Consider the following 14,006-nt stretch of genomic DNA (forward strand, 5'->3'; position numbering starts at 1 on the left):
CACCTGTCTCTCTTTGCCAGCTCTGTGGTCTAAGGGTGATCCATTACTGTCCAAAGAGAGCATGCTGTTTTTAAAAAAAGGAGCTGAATGAAATGAAAAACTTTTGAGATGATGAAATACCTAATATTACTTTAACAGCCATGAGACAGTTCGGGAGTGACTCCTGTTGTCTGATCACACTTGGAATAAAAACTTAGGGGATTTAGGCCTGTTCACACCAAGGACGATAACTATAATGATAACTAAACAGTTTTAATCATTTTAATTTTTGGAAGTCCACATCACAACTACATCAGTAAAAACACAGAGGAACAAAACTGTTGAAATCACTTGAATAGCAGTTTTTCCAGCTGATAAACGATAAAGCCAGTCGGATCCACACAACTTTAAACAGCTCAAGCATTTAAATCTTCAGACAACAACTGCATGCTTTAGGGTAGAGTGGGGGAAAACGCCCCCCTGGGGTAAAACGCCCCCCACCTGTTTTTCCCAAAATGATCACTAAAAGTAGTCAAGATCAATTTTTACTGTTGCTATGCACTACGCTGATAACGGGGATATACAAATCTCTATGGAGAAGCTGACACCAGCGACATATTTTAAGAGAAGAGGATTACAGGGTAAATGCTATAATTTTCAGATATTAGTAAACAAGTGTTTAATACAATATTGTTCTGCAGGATATCGCAGTGATGTATGATGGATGAATAGTGAAGTCTGTAGTTTGAGATCATATGGTATTTATAAGGAATATAATTATATTAAAAAAAAAAAAAAAAATTTTTTAAAGTCATAGCTTGTGGGGTAAAACGCCCCCTACGCTGAGGGGTAAAACGCCCCCGTGGGGGCATAGTTTCTCTCTATCATAATTACTATAATAAAATATTTCTGTCTATCAAATCCTTTGTTTTACACTTAATGCAGTATAACTAGGTGGTAAAATCAAAATATTTGAACAAAACATGAAAAAATTACCTCAAGTGAGCATTAACTAGCTAGCTTGCTAGCAAAGTTAGCTCACTGATGGAAGGTAGTTAAATTTGGCTATTTTGGACATTGCTGAAATAAATATTAATATATATACATGTTGATACATTACTTGCCTTTTACTTTTAGAGATTACAAACTATTGTCTGTTAATTTTGCTGTTGATCTATGAAGCAAACTGGTTGGTAAGTCAGGGGGCATTTTACCCCACCTTGGGGGGCGTTTTACCCTACCGCTGGGGCAAAACGCCCCCTTTGTACAAAAATATTTTCAGTGAAAATACTAATTAATTATGAAGGCTGAGCAATTTTAATATTTGGTGAATAACTCCTGCCATAGTCACTCAAAACCGGGATGGCAATTCTAATCACATTTATGTTTTGTTTCACTGTAACGACACATTTTCCTTAAGGGGGGCGTTTTCCCCCACTCTACCCTATAATAAACAGAAGATTAGCATTTTGGTTGGATGCTAATATAGACAGTTAAGCTATCATTCTTGGTATGAACGGGCCTATTCTCCTGCATTTTAATACTTGTAACAACTAAAAGTAAAACTTTAAAAAAAATTGGTGTGACTTTCTGCTAGAGCATTTACAGACAGTAAGGTAGTGTTTAGGAAACCTATTAGAAACCAATAATAAAATGTTGTTTTTTTTACAATTCCAGTTTGTTTTAGTGGCGTGCAGAAATGACATCGGTTCTGGTTCTAAAATAGACAGAGATGACTGAATGACTGACTTTATGCACTTAACTCACAACATTTGAAGAGACAATTGTTTTATTTCTTTATGAATTAAAAATGAAAAATTCTAAAGTAAACAAATGTAAAAACAAGCAATTCAATTATGCAGGAGACGCTTAGATGTTTCTTTGCATGTTTGATCATTCCAGGCGTCTTTGTTTGAAAGCATCAATAGAGACGCAGAGATGCGACGGCGCAATTTGACACGAAATAAGGAGCCTGGGAGTGAGATGCATTCATTAACGTCTCTTCACGCGCCTGCCGTGCAAAAGAAGAACCTAGTAAGAATCGTGCAGCGCTGTGTGTCAGAGTTTAAGTGTGAACAGAAGAACACACTTCCTCAACTCACACACACACACACACACACACACACACACACACACACACACCATAGCCGTTCACTGGCCAGTCGGTTGCTATGGGAAACCATCAGAGCATATCAGAACGAGCCCTCTAGGGACTCCTGCCACGAGCAATCCTATCCATTGAAACACACTTAACAGCGTGTGTGACTGTGACAGAGTGCCGTTTCCGAGATGCGGACAATTCGGTTTCTCACCCGTTGCCTCATAAAAGAAATAGAACCTCATCTGTCAGAGGTCTAATAACAGCCAGGAAAACATTTAGGGGTCATGCTGCGCCCGGATATCGAGCGAGACATTTTAGAAAATGGAATAATTATTGGGCAGTGCAAATATAAATCTAAAGAACAAGGCAAATAGATACAAATCTGTACATGAATCATCCTTCTGTAAGACCCCCGGACTGTGATGATTTATGTAGCATTTTGTAAATAGCGAGCATTCATACCCGAGCATGGCATTGTGGATTCAGGAAGTAGTTTAACATTCATTTTACCCCAAGCAAATGTGCGATTATATTTCAACAGACATAGAACAGAAACAAACAGAAAAGTCGTGTGAACTTGAGAGCAGTGGCAGTGATCTGTACAGGCACGAGCTCTTCCGTCAGTGAGGGGGGTGACTGACTATAATTGTCAGAGACAAAGTGAAGGTTGAGTCTCCATCTTGTGGCCATTAATCATAATATTCACAGATCAGTATCCCACAATCTTCCCTCCCAAACACTCTTCAAGTATATTACTTTCAAATTTAGGTTATTGGCAGTCTGGCAGATGAAAATACTGCACAGGAAAGTGCATATTGTGTAAGGGACAATTATCTAAGCATGTAACTGAGGATAGCCTGCTAAACCGAAGCAGTTTAATTTTGCACGATTATGTTTCTAATTACAAACAAATGTTTTATTTTCAGTATGACAGTCTGACTAAAAAAAATCAACTTGAATTTTAGTTTCTCTAAACCTAGTGTGTGTGTGTGTCTGTGCAACAGTTCAAAAGTTTTTTTTTTTTATGATTTTGAAAAGTCCCTTTATGCTCACCAAGGTTGCATGTATTTGGTCAAAAATACAGTAGGCCTAAACAGTAATATTTTGGAATATTACATTTTCTAATAGGCTAACTGTTCACTATTTCAACAGGTTTTAAAATGTTATTTCTTGTGAACACTGATATATATATATATATATATTGTAGAGAGAGAGAGAGAGAGAGAGAGAGAGAGAGAGACCTCTTAATTATTGAATATGAGTCACAGTGGCTGTGCTGATTTCATGGCTGAAAAGTTCCAAACTTCCACTGGCATTAATATCGGCAAACTGCGACGGGAGCTTCGTGGAATGGGTTTCAATGGCCGAGCAGCTGCACACAAGCCTCACATCACTGGACTCCACTGGAGAAGTGGAAACATGTTCTGTGGGGTGATGAATCACTCTTCTCTGTTTGGCAGTCTGATGTCCGAGTTTGGGTTTGGCACAATGCAAGGTCCATAAAGAACTGGAACGGAGATTGCAAGCCAGACCTTCTCATCCAACATCAGTGCCTGACCTCACACATTCTCTACTGGATGAATGGGCAAAAAATCCCACAGAAACACTCCAAACTCTTGTGGAAAGCCTTCACAGAAGAGTGGAAGCTATTATAGCTGCAAGGTGGGCACACACACAGATTTCACAGGAAGTGTATATATATAATCAATCTAAAACTACTTTAAAAGGCTATTTTAAATGTACTAGTAAAGGCCACAATGTATAATATGGCCTAATATTATATACTTTTTAACCTAACATTTTTATATATATAAATATATATTGATTATAATATATTGAAAATTAAATATTTAGAGTTATATACATTTATAAATAAAATATCTCCCTACATACATATTGTATACATCACAGCCATCCACTGCTAAAATACTGAAAATGTTTGGCAAAAACCCCAAGCCACATGCCAGAATTGCTGTAACAATGAAAATGCTTTCATGCTCTCTGATAGCTAGAGGCCAGAACAAACAAGTAATAAGACATGACTTGGCCTAAGAGCATCCTGTCTAGTGAATAACCATTTATACTATGGTATTCAGAGGTTGGGTATGGTTTAATGTCAAAGACATATGCCTGGTGGCTCTTTTCCTTTTCAGAGCGGTTGTATAATACCCTCACTGCCCATTTTAGTCTCATCGCAGTTCAGAGGTCTGACTGTTATTAGCTTTTCCTTCATACGAGTCCTCTATTTTCAAAGACTCGACTTTCATCTCAGAGTATGTATCTATGCACACTTAAGTATTCAGACTACATGAAAAACAGACATCTAAATTAAGATTTCAACACTGCATAGCTCCATCTGCTTGAGAGCAGTAATTGGTGAACAAACTGCGTGCTCCTCATTAGAGTATTGCGAGGGTCACTAAGACTGATTCAAGGGTCTCTCATTAGAGATGCTAGAGGTGTGAAGTGAGGAAGCTCAAACAGCACATCAGACTGTCATCTCATTATCCTGCTGGCCAGTACCACATAAACATCCAGAAGACATCAAAATGATACTAAAAACTATTGACATCTGCAGCTTTATTAGTGACCCTGAGTCGCAGCCATTAAACCAGAATACTCTTTTAACGCTATCATAAAAATGAGTTTTGTAGTTGTCAAGTTTGATTTTGTCTGGGACCCTCCCACGTTGTTTGTTTGACTAGCATCTCTCTATCTACTGATCAAAGTATGTTGAAACGGCATTAAAATCATTATGTCACAGTAAAGTCACTAAACACAAAAAGATCACCCCGCAACACAACAGAACATGCCACCAAAGTAAATAACACTATAAGGTTTCGTTTTTTCTAACAAAAACTACATACCATTTAAATGTTTGAGATCAAGATAAAAAATAATAATAATAATAATAATAATAATAATAATAATAAATACATTGACTTGATCAAAAGTGACAGTAAAGACATTCATAGTATTACAAAAGATTTCGATTGCAAATAAATGCTGATCTTTTGTGCGATAAGAATGCTTCTTGCGTAGCAAATCAGCATTTCTGAAGGATCATGTGACACTGAAGACTGGAGTAATGATGCTGAACATTTTAAAATATATTAAAGTTAAAAAGTTATTTTAAATTGTAATAATATTTCACAATAATATTTCTCTTTTTACTGTGAAGAATTTTTTTACCTTTCAAAAACATTAAAAAGATCTTAAGAAAAAAAACACAGAACCACAAAAATGCCTGTTTTGATCAACTGTCCTTGAGATGAATAGAAAAATCTCAGTTTGAACAACATTTTGATTCTGAACAAAGTCCTTGCTAACAAATAGTTATTTATTCTCTTTCTATGTCCCTGCAGTAACCTTTTGTACATGCTCTAGCAGCCAGTATCAGGTGACATACTGGTTCAATATCATTCAGCACTGTTCAAAGTCTACTGCAAGATACCTTAAACTTATTCTGAACTCTATGAATTCAGTTAAATAGACAGATGCTAATTTTGGATTCAGAAAATATTGTGGCTGTGAGCACAATCAAGCTTTGCTCTGACACTAGACTGAGTGGTGATGGGTTGTGGAATACAGTGCACTGCAAACCTCCAGACAGAAAGACTGCAACCAAGGTTTTTGTCTCGAAAAAAGAAACTCAATGGTGATTAGGTTATTGATTGTGAGATTTCAAATCTGAATGTTAAACGTGTAGAGTTCACAAAAAAAGAACATAAATGGCACTTAAGGCTAAAGTGATTACAAAAATCTGAGTTGTTAAATTGTGGGAAAATGATAGATAGATAGATAGATAGATAGATAGATAGATAGATAGATAGATAGATAGATAGATAGATAGATAGATAGATAGATAGATAGATAGATAGATAGATAGATAGATAGATAGATAGATAGATAGATAGATAATTGCAACCTCTGTTATCTACTTTGGTGAGATTTGATGCTCTAATAAATAATTAATTGCCCATTAACATCCAGCATCACTGTGGTGATAAATACCAAGACGCCTGGAATAAATTGAATCGATATGAATCTATTTTATTTTCAGGGCCTATTTGATAATGCTGCTATCTTTTTGAAGAGTCAAATCAAGTCAATGACATCCAGACAAGCAAAATTCTGTTACAGCATTGCAAAAAAGTCCCACAGTTTACTGTTCTAATAAGGAATGTAAACTTATGATGCATCGAAAATTCACAATATAAAAAACACTTCTTGAATTGCAAACCCCCAAATTTAATCATGTCAATGCTTAAAGATGGCAGCTCTATGTAGATGAGCTTGATTACATGCACTCAATGGCCAAATACCCTCTCAATTAAATGTTGAGGATTAATCTGAATAAATTAAAATGTTTATGTTCAATAGGCACTGAAGCAGCAAAGCTGCTGGATAAAAGAAGACAGACATTTCCTTTCCTCTGCCATTAAATAAATTGACAATTTTTTTTTTTACAAAAACAAAACAAAACATTAAATACTTAAATAACTCTGAACAAGACTTGCCAGGGGTAAACATTGAATGTGATTTTTGAATACTCATTTTTTTTCTTAGCGAAACTGTGTAGTGATATGTGAATGTTTGGTGGGAACATGTGTAGTGTTGCATGATACAGAAGTAATACTTATAAAATGTGTTTGAATGTAATAATCAACACTGTTATTTTCTAAATTTGTCTGTGCTGCATTCCTCATTTGTACAAGCAGAAGCCCAGGAGTGTGTTTGTGAAGGGCTTTTGCAAAAAATGTTGCAGTTCAGAGTCCAGTCTGTTTTGTTGCTTTGGTTTTAAGTGGCAGAGAGAGAGAGAGAGAGAGAGAGAGGAGAGAGAGAGAGAGAGAGAGAGAGAGAGAGAGAGAGAGAGAGAGAGAGAGAGAGAGAGAGAGGAGAGAGAGAGAGAGAGAGAGAGGAGAGAGAGAGAGAGAGAGAGAGAGAGAGAGAGAGAGAGAGAGAGAGAGAGAGAGATGAGTTCAGGCCCTTGAAGATATTCAGACCACAAACTTGTTCTTAGTAGTGGAGCCACTCTTAGTGGCCGTGTCAGCATGAGACTGGTAGCCAATGGTCATATTCATAGGGATGCCTAACCGTTCCTTGTACACCCTCCTGCCAAACAAACACAATTACACATTGTACCAGGTTGAGTATATTATCATTTATATCAGGGGTGCCCAATCCTGTTCCTGCAGATCTAACTTCCTGCAAAGTTCAGCTCTAAACGTAATCAAACACAACTGAACCAGCTAAGTAAGACCTTCAGAAGAACTTGATCATTACAGACAGGCCTGTTGGATTTGAACTCTGCAGGCATTGGGCACCCCTGATTTATATGTAGCATTAGAGTCTCACCCTATGTGTGTTACAGCATCTCTGTTCTCGTAATCAGATGTCCAGACGGCGATTTTGTCGCCTTTCGTTCGGATATTGACTACAGCCCCGCACACTTCATCGCTGTAGTCGTCAAAGGTCTCACCGATGAGGCACAGCAGCTGTAGGAATGACACAGGTGAGTGTTTGAGAGTCAGGGCTACAGAAGCACATGAATTACTTGTGTGCCTGTTGAGGGGGCGTTCAGTGACTAACTCAGAACTCTTACAGTTTCCAACCAAAAGCGGTCCAGGTCATACTTCCTCTGCTGCTTGTTGAGAGTGATGAGCCAGCGGCCTCCTTTTTTATTCCTCTCATCCTCCCACATGGGCTCAATACCATCCTGCAACCCAAGCACAAACCAAAGTCCACAGTAATCTGGAGTATCTCGTACACTACCGCTAGAAAGCAGCAAGCAACACTAAAGCTAAAATCTACTTTCAAAAAAAGAATAAAAGTACAAAAACAATATTTTTGCAAACGCTATGCTTTCGGCAACTGACCCTTAAACTCCACCCTCCTTGGTTACATTCCACTGGAGATCTCCACATATAGAACAACAATGTAAAAGTGCTCATAAAAAGGTAAAAGCTGACAGATTGTAACGATTTGTGACACTGCAAAGCATTTTATTTGTTTTTCTTCTTTAAAAAATTACAGAATAACAAATGATAAGAATCTATGTAAAAAAATAACGATAATTAATAAGTAACGTTAACTTGCACAGCATAAACTGCTCAACATTTATTTTAAGATTCGGCAACAGATGCTCAGTACGATTGGTCAGTAATATTTTGCTGCGGATTAGCATTAGGTCAATTAGTTCTTGAAGTCTGGATAATGTGTTTGCAAATATTGGGTAAAATTTCACAGAGCTTTAATTTAAAGCTGATGATGGTAATATCATTTTTACTTTTGGGTGAATTATCCCATAAATTACACAGCAGTTATGAGGGAAGCCTACCTTGAAAAGAGAATAGTCACATCCTGACATCAAAAAACTGGAGAGCTGAATGTGGTTATAAAGCCTATAAAGAAGAGATCCATAAACTCAATTAAACTGGTCAAGTCATTTGGGTGGAAGTGAAATGTAGGCTATGCTTATCTCTTGGTAAAAAAAAAAAAAAAAAGTCTTACGCCCAAAAATCCTCTACTGTGTCAAATTTGGAGATCAGTCTGAGATTGGCCTGCCATGTTTTGCTCTTGTCATTTTTGAAGAACCATAAAGACCATCTTTAGGGGAAAAACAAAAATAACAAATATTTTTACAGAATCTATACAGAAATTATAAAATTATACAGATGAAATATGCCATTTATATATATTAAAAACTAAAAATATATAATTAGGAACTAGCGTTTTATTGGAAATAACATTATGCGTGTCCCTAAAAACAAGTGCATTCATTCACTCGACCTGTTCTGTAGAGGATGTTTGATGTAGCTCTCAGGGCTGACAATCTCCTGATTGGTCTCTTCTGAGTTCTCCTCTTCACTCTTGCAAGAATTTGAGTTTATTTCCTGGGCAGGAAAATTTTAAAGATTAGTTTTGACCTAATACATTCAAGTTCCCATCAAAGCAGCCAGTGTGAAGACACACACACACACACACACACACACACACACACACAACTGTTGGACTTACTGTAGTAGACAATAACCATTTATTTTTCCATTATTTAAATTAAATAAAGCATAGAGAACAAAACTGATTCAACACCTGGGACCAATGCAATACCTGGTAGTTTAATGTGATTGTGTTGTATCTGCTGCAAGTCTGAGGACTGTATCACTGTTAGTTTTTCTCAACCTTATTTTAATCTAACCTGAGCTGTGTGAGATAACTAGAAGTGTTTACAGTCATTCATTACTGTCATTCATTCCGATTTTAACAGCTGTGAATAAACTGTGGTTTGACACAGCTTTCATGGTTTGATCCAGCATAGTGTCGTTACAATTCACTTCACTTCACTTTCCTCAGTCTTAGTTTTTGACAGCTGTGCTGTGACGGGCTCGCTTTCTTCCAGAAAGAAAATTAAACAAGTTTAAAATTGTGCCTAAATGCATAAAGGGTAGTAGTGACGAACAGACATCTGGAAAAGCAATTAAGTCCCTTACGTGACTGGAACAAGCCTTATCAACTTTCAGCCTAACTTTGAGTCATACCATTCAAACAAGCCGAATAACTTTTTAAAAGTTTACAGAGGATGAAATTTAAAAGTCATTTTAGCCTAAAACTAAGTATATCTATTGTTACATGAAGGCCGTTTTGTAGTTTAGCGTGAAAAGACAGGAAAGTGTAAAATAATCTTTGTGAAGTTTATTCACTCACCGGCTCCGCCGTCGCCATTTTACGTGAGTCGTTCACAGGCCTCATAAGGGACGTTCACGCTTCACTTCAGTGCTTCGCTCTGATTGGCTGACACAGTACTGAGAGCGAATCACAGGCTGTGCTCAAAACCCTATGCTTAAAACGTAACGAGACGCCTACCAAAAACAATTCGAACACGATTTGGCGATCTGAACGAATCATTCTTTTGAATCGGTTCTTGAAAGTGAATTGATATAGCCAGTTCACTAACGTTCACTAATCACAGTTCTCATATAAACTCTTTGATCGGAGAAGCGTCTCATTTGTACGACGTATAAGAAATAACTTAAGGCGTGCCGAGATGTTGATTTTTCCCCCCATATAATATGAATAAATCACAGATTGTATCTAAAAAAGTATACGTTTTAACAGGAATATTGTGTGTGTGTGTGTGTGTGTGTGTGTGTGTGTGTGTGTGTGTGTGTGTGTGTGTGTGAAATCAGCCAGGTGAGGTAAAATGTAAATGCAAATTATATTTAGCTTTAGTTGACTTGTTTTTATGAGCTGCTATGAAGTAAACCTGAATAAAATTACAATAAACATAATTTTTCATAAAATTGAAACAGTACACAGAAATATGAAACGATATATATGAATTTACTGGAGAGGTTTGAGTATGACCAGAGACAATTTGTGACAGACCAAAATGTGATTACGCGTGACGTAAAAGGCAGCTGAATCGTTCTCAGTCGGTTCGTTTAAATGAGCTGTTCGAAAGAACCGACTGTCGGAAATGACGCCCCCAAATTTTGTCTACGTAGTTGGCTTGCTAGGTTTTGACACACAGCCTGCACTTCAATAACAGTATATATTTCTATAGCGGATTTATTAATGAATAGTAATACTATGAAACAGGCCTTATAAAAAAGAAAGAAAATGTGGACATATCTACATAATGGACATATCATTAATGTCTAAATCATTATTTTTTTGTCATTATAAAGGTTATAACAAACATAATACAACAATTCCCGCTATTTAGGATGATAAATCTTTTATTATGACTGCACTGTGAGTGACTCATGACGTCAGGATGTAACGTTACCTTCTGTTGACAGCCAAGACCGGAAGTATCGCCAGCAGCCATCTGGTTCTCAGTCCCTCGGCCCTATCTCAGGTCAGCATTAATCTTTCAGTTTTTAGGAATATGTCAAGTACTAATCGGATAGTAAATGATACGGAGGTACGTCATCGTGATGCCTTATGCGGGACGCGAGATCGAAGCGGGTGTCATTGCCAGCGCGAGCGTGCTGTTAGACCCACACACAGCGCACTGGTAAGACTGTCAGATCTCATTACAGCTCTAACAATTTTGCATTTAAATATAATAATCTATTTTTTAGACTTGCATGTGTGTATTTATCTTCCTTTCTTTCACTTTTTACTCGGAAATGGCGGAATATTCTGTTATCTGTAACTTAAGACATTGCCCTGCCTCTCCCTTTCTGTATCAACAGCTCCACATCATACCACAGCCTGCTCTGTGAATAATTGTTTAGCAATTTCACATTCATTAGGTTTAACATAAGGCATTCAGTCTAATATGTTAAGCATAAACAATATCTATTGTTAGCTTAGTAATAAACCTAGGTATACCAACTTGTTTGTTTTTTGCCTGCCTATATATAGCTCGAGTACATATAAACACACTCCACAGACACTCTCACGCACGGTTATGTGGTGTCATCTTACAGTATTTTCCACTTTCTGCTTTGTGTTACTTATATATAATTTAGTCAAACTCTGTCTTTGCTCTCAGAATGACCTCAGGGGAAGAGAAAGACCACATGAAGCCTCCGCAGCAGAGCCACAGGCAGCAGAAGGACCTGCGCCAGAGGCTCCATTGGTGGACGACTGTGAGAAGATGGGCACTCTGTTCGGGGAGCTCAATAAGTGTCTGAGGGGTCTTGGTTTCACCCAGCTTTACTTTGGAGAGAAGATTGTGGAGCCTGTGGTCGTGCTGGTCTTTTGGTTGCTGCTCTGGTTTCTTGGTATCCAAGCCCTCGGCCTTGTGGGAACTCTATGCATCGTTATCATTTATATTCAGAAATAACAGATGTTAAGTGACGGACAGACAGATGAAGGTGCATTTGCCACTCACAGCCTGTGCCAGTGAAAGAGAGGAGAGACTTCTTTCTACAAAAAATGAGCTTTGCGAATGCCATTTGAACGTATTACCCTAACCGTATACTTGGATCTGTGCCGTTTGCCTTCTTTTTATGTGGGTAAGTTATTAAAGATAATCAGAGGATTTACTTAATCTACAGGAATGATTCATCCAGTCTGTGCGCTGGTGTGAACTGTGCATTATCTATGCATTATGTATTTGTGAAAAGCATGCTTCCCTTAAATATTTGCATCAACAAAATGGGTGCATATTGATATGCTGACTATCATTAGTTTTAAAGTAAAGTTCAGGATAAAGAGCATAAATATAACCGTATTCTAATGACAGTTGTACATGCCAGTTATATGGTCATTAAAATGACCATGGTACTGTTGTTGAATGTATTACTCTAATTTGCCCAGGTGTCAGTCCTGCATTCTCTGCAATTGCACTAGAGGGCAACTTTCCTCATCTTCCCCTTAACATGTCTTGGGAAATATACCAGGGAATAATAATCCTTCTGTGTTAACTTGAATGTGTTAATACTACTGCATGTGAAATGTTCTGGGGCTGCTGGGATATTTTTGTGTTTCCTCTGACAGTATGAATTAAATCAAAGGCTCCAAAAGTCTGAGCAGAGGAAGACTCTATTAAAACTAAACCTCTCGTGAGAAAAGACCTACGTTATGCACTGTATATTCCTATTGGGTATTCTTATTAGTTAATTTTACTTTAATCTGCTCATGCTAATTTCAAAAATTCATGTTACAATATCTGTATCAATGAAATCAAAGGATAATTTCATAACTGTAAAATATTTAGTATGCAAGTTTTGCAACAATAGAATGTTTTATATGACCCATATTCAGGATCAGAAGTATGAAAATGCAAGTTTTTATTGCACTTGTGTTTTCTTACATTTTAAGATTATTGAATGAACTAACTTTTTAAGCAAAGCTAAGCTGCTCTTTATGTAACTGTGAATATCTTTGCAAGATGACATCATTTCATATTCCTGAAAATCTTGTTTGAATATGATTTATTTTTGGTACTGATTAAAAAAAACTTTGGTTGGTATGTAATATTACAATTCATAATTGCTGATACAATGCCAACACTTTGCTCTAATGTATCTGATTCTTTTCAGTGTTAATCAGTATCTTCTGTGCCATAATTTCATTTCACCTACATATCATTTACTGTATGCCACAATGCTGTATTTTTGGGTGGTGGTGGACAATACTGAGGAATACTTTGATTAATTTAATTGGAAATAATTGCTTTTTATATTTCACATCTTTCTGCAATGTAAGGGAGCTTTAAAACTTGGTTATCATAATAAAAATGGTCATGTTTTAAAATCATTTGTTGTTATTGCTTTTTCCCAATGAAATCCACAAAATCATGGGCTGTGTTTCCCAAAAGCAACAGTACATTGCTTTTGGGAAGACCTGAATTTGAATTGAGAAGGTTAAAAATATATTATTATTATAAGTCTTTAGAACTTAAGCAAATATTAATTGAAAAGCATCAAAAACTTTTGAACAGGATGAAGATGTCCACATTTTTTCATTTAGTACTGCCCTTCGGAAGCAACAGAAGATATTGCACGTTTCCCGGATGACAAAATAAGTACAATTTACCTTGATCTTCAAATTCAAAAAGTTTTCACCCCCGGCTCTTAATGCATCGTGTTTCCTAATGGGACATCAGTGAATGTTTGAACGTTTTTTTAATAGTTGTGTTTGAGTCCCTCAATTGTCCTAAGTGTGAAAAGACAGATCTCAAGATCATATAATCACTACTGGAAAGCGTTCGATTATGCAAAAGATGCTGGAAAACTGAAGAATTTGCAGGACATGAAGGATTTTATTTTTTCTGAAGGACATTGAGCAGTTTAACTTCTCAGGACAAACAAGGAACTCAAGAACAACCATCACAAAATAAAAACAGTCGTGGATCATCCAGGTAACGACACAGTATTAAGAATCAAGGGTATTAAACTTTTGAATGGGGTCATTTTTATAAATTCTGCTTTTTTTGTCTTGTGGACTAAACATCTTATGTGACAAA

The 14,006-nt window shown here is 36.8% G+C and overlaps 2 protein-coding genes across 2 annotated transcripts; one reads left to right on the forward strand and one right to left on the reverse strand.

Annotated features, from left to right (window-relative positions):
• Positions 1 to 5,581: 5,581 nt before the first annotated feature.
• eif4eb (eukaryotic translation initiation factor 4eb) lies at positions 5,582 to 9,885 on the reverse strand. Its single transcript, XM_084391310.1, has 7 exons — positions 9,788 to 9,885; positions 8,873 to 8,976; positions 8,594 to 8,689; positions 8,421 to 8,484; positions 7,686 to 7,799; positions 7,439 to 7,578; positions 5,582 to 7,195 (listed from the first exon to the last, which is right to left on the reverse strand). Exons 1-7 carry the CDS (start codon positions 9,830 to 9,832, stop codon positions 7,081 to 7,083), a joined length of 678 nt encoding a protein of 225 aa, XP_084247436.1. The 5' UTR covers positions 9,833 to 9,885; the 3' UTR covers positions 5,582 to 7,080.
• A 987-nt stretch (positions 9,886 to 10,872) lies between these two features.
• On the forward strand, positions 10,873 to 13,297 carry fam241a (family with sequence similarity 241 member A). The gene is made up of 2 exons (XM_084391312.1): positions 10,873 to 11,102; positions 11,586 to 13,297. The coding sequence occupies exons 1-2, from the start codon at positions 10,974 to 10,976 to the stop codon at positions 11,877 to 11,879; spliced, it is 423 nt and encodes a 140-aa protein (XP_084247438.1). The 5' UTR covers positions 10,873 to 10,973; the 3' UTR covers positions 11,880 to 13,297.
• The last annotated feature ends 709 nt before the right edge of the window (positions 13,298 to 14,006 follow it).

The sequence above is a fragment of the Rutilus rutilus genome (assembly GCF_951802725.1).
Source record: "Rutilus rutilus genome assembly, chromosome: 20".
Classification (NCBI taxonomy): domain Eukaryota; kingdom Metazoa; phylum Chordata; class Actinopteri; order Cypriniformes; family Leuciscidae; genus Rutilus; species Rutilus rutilus.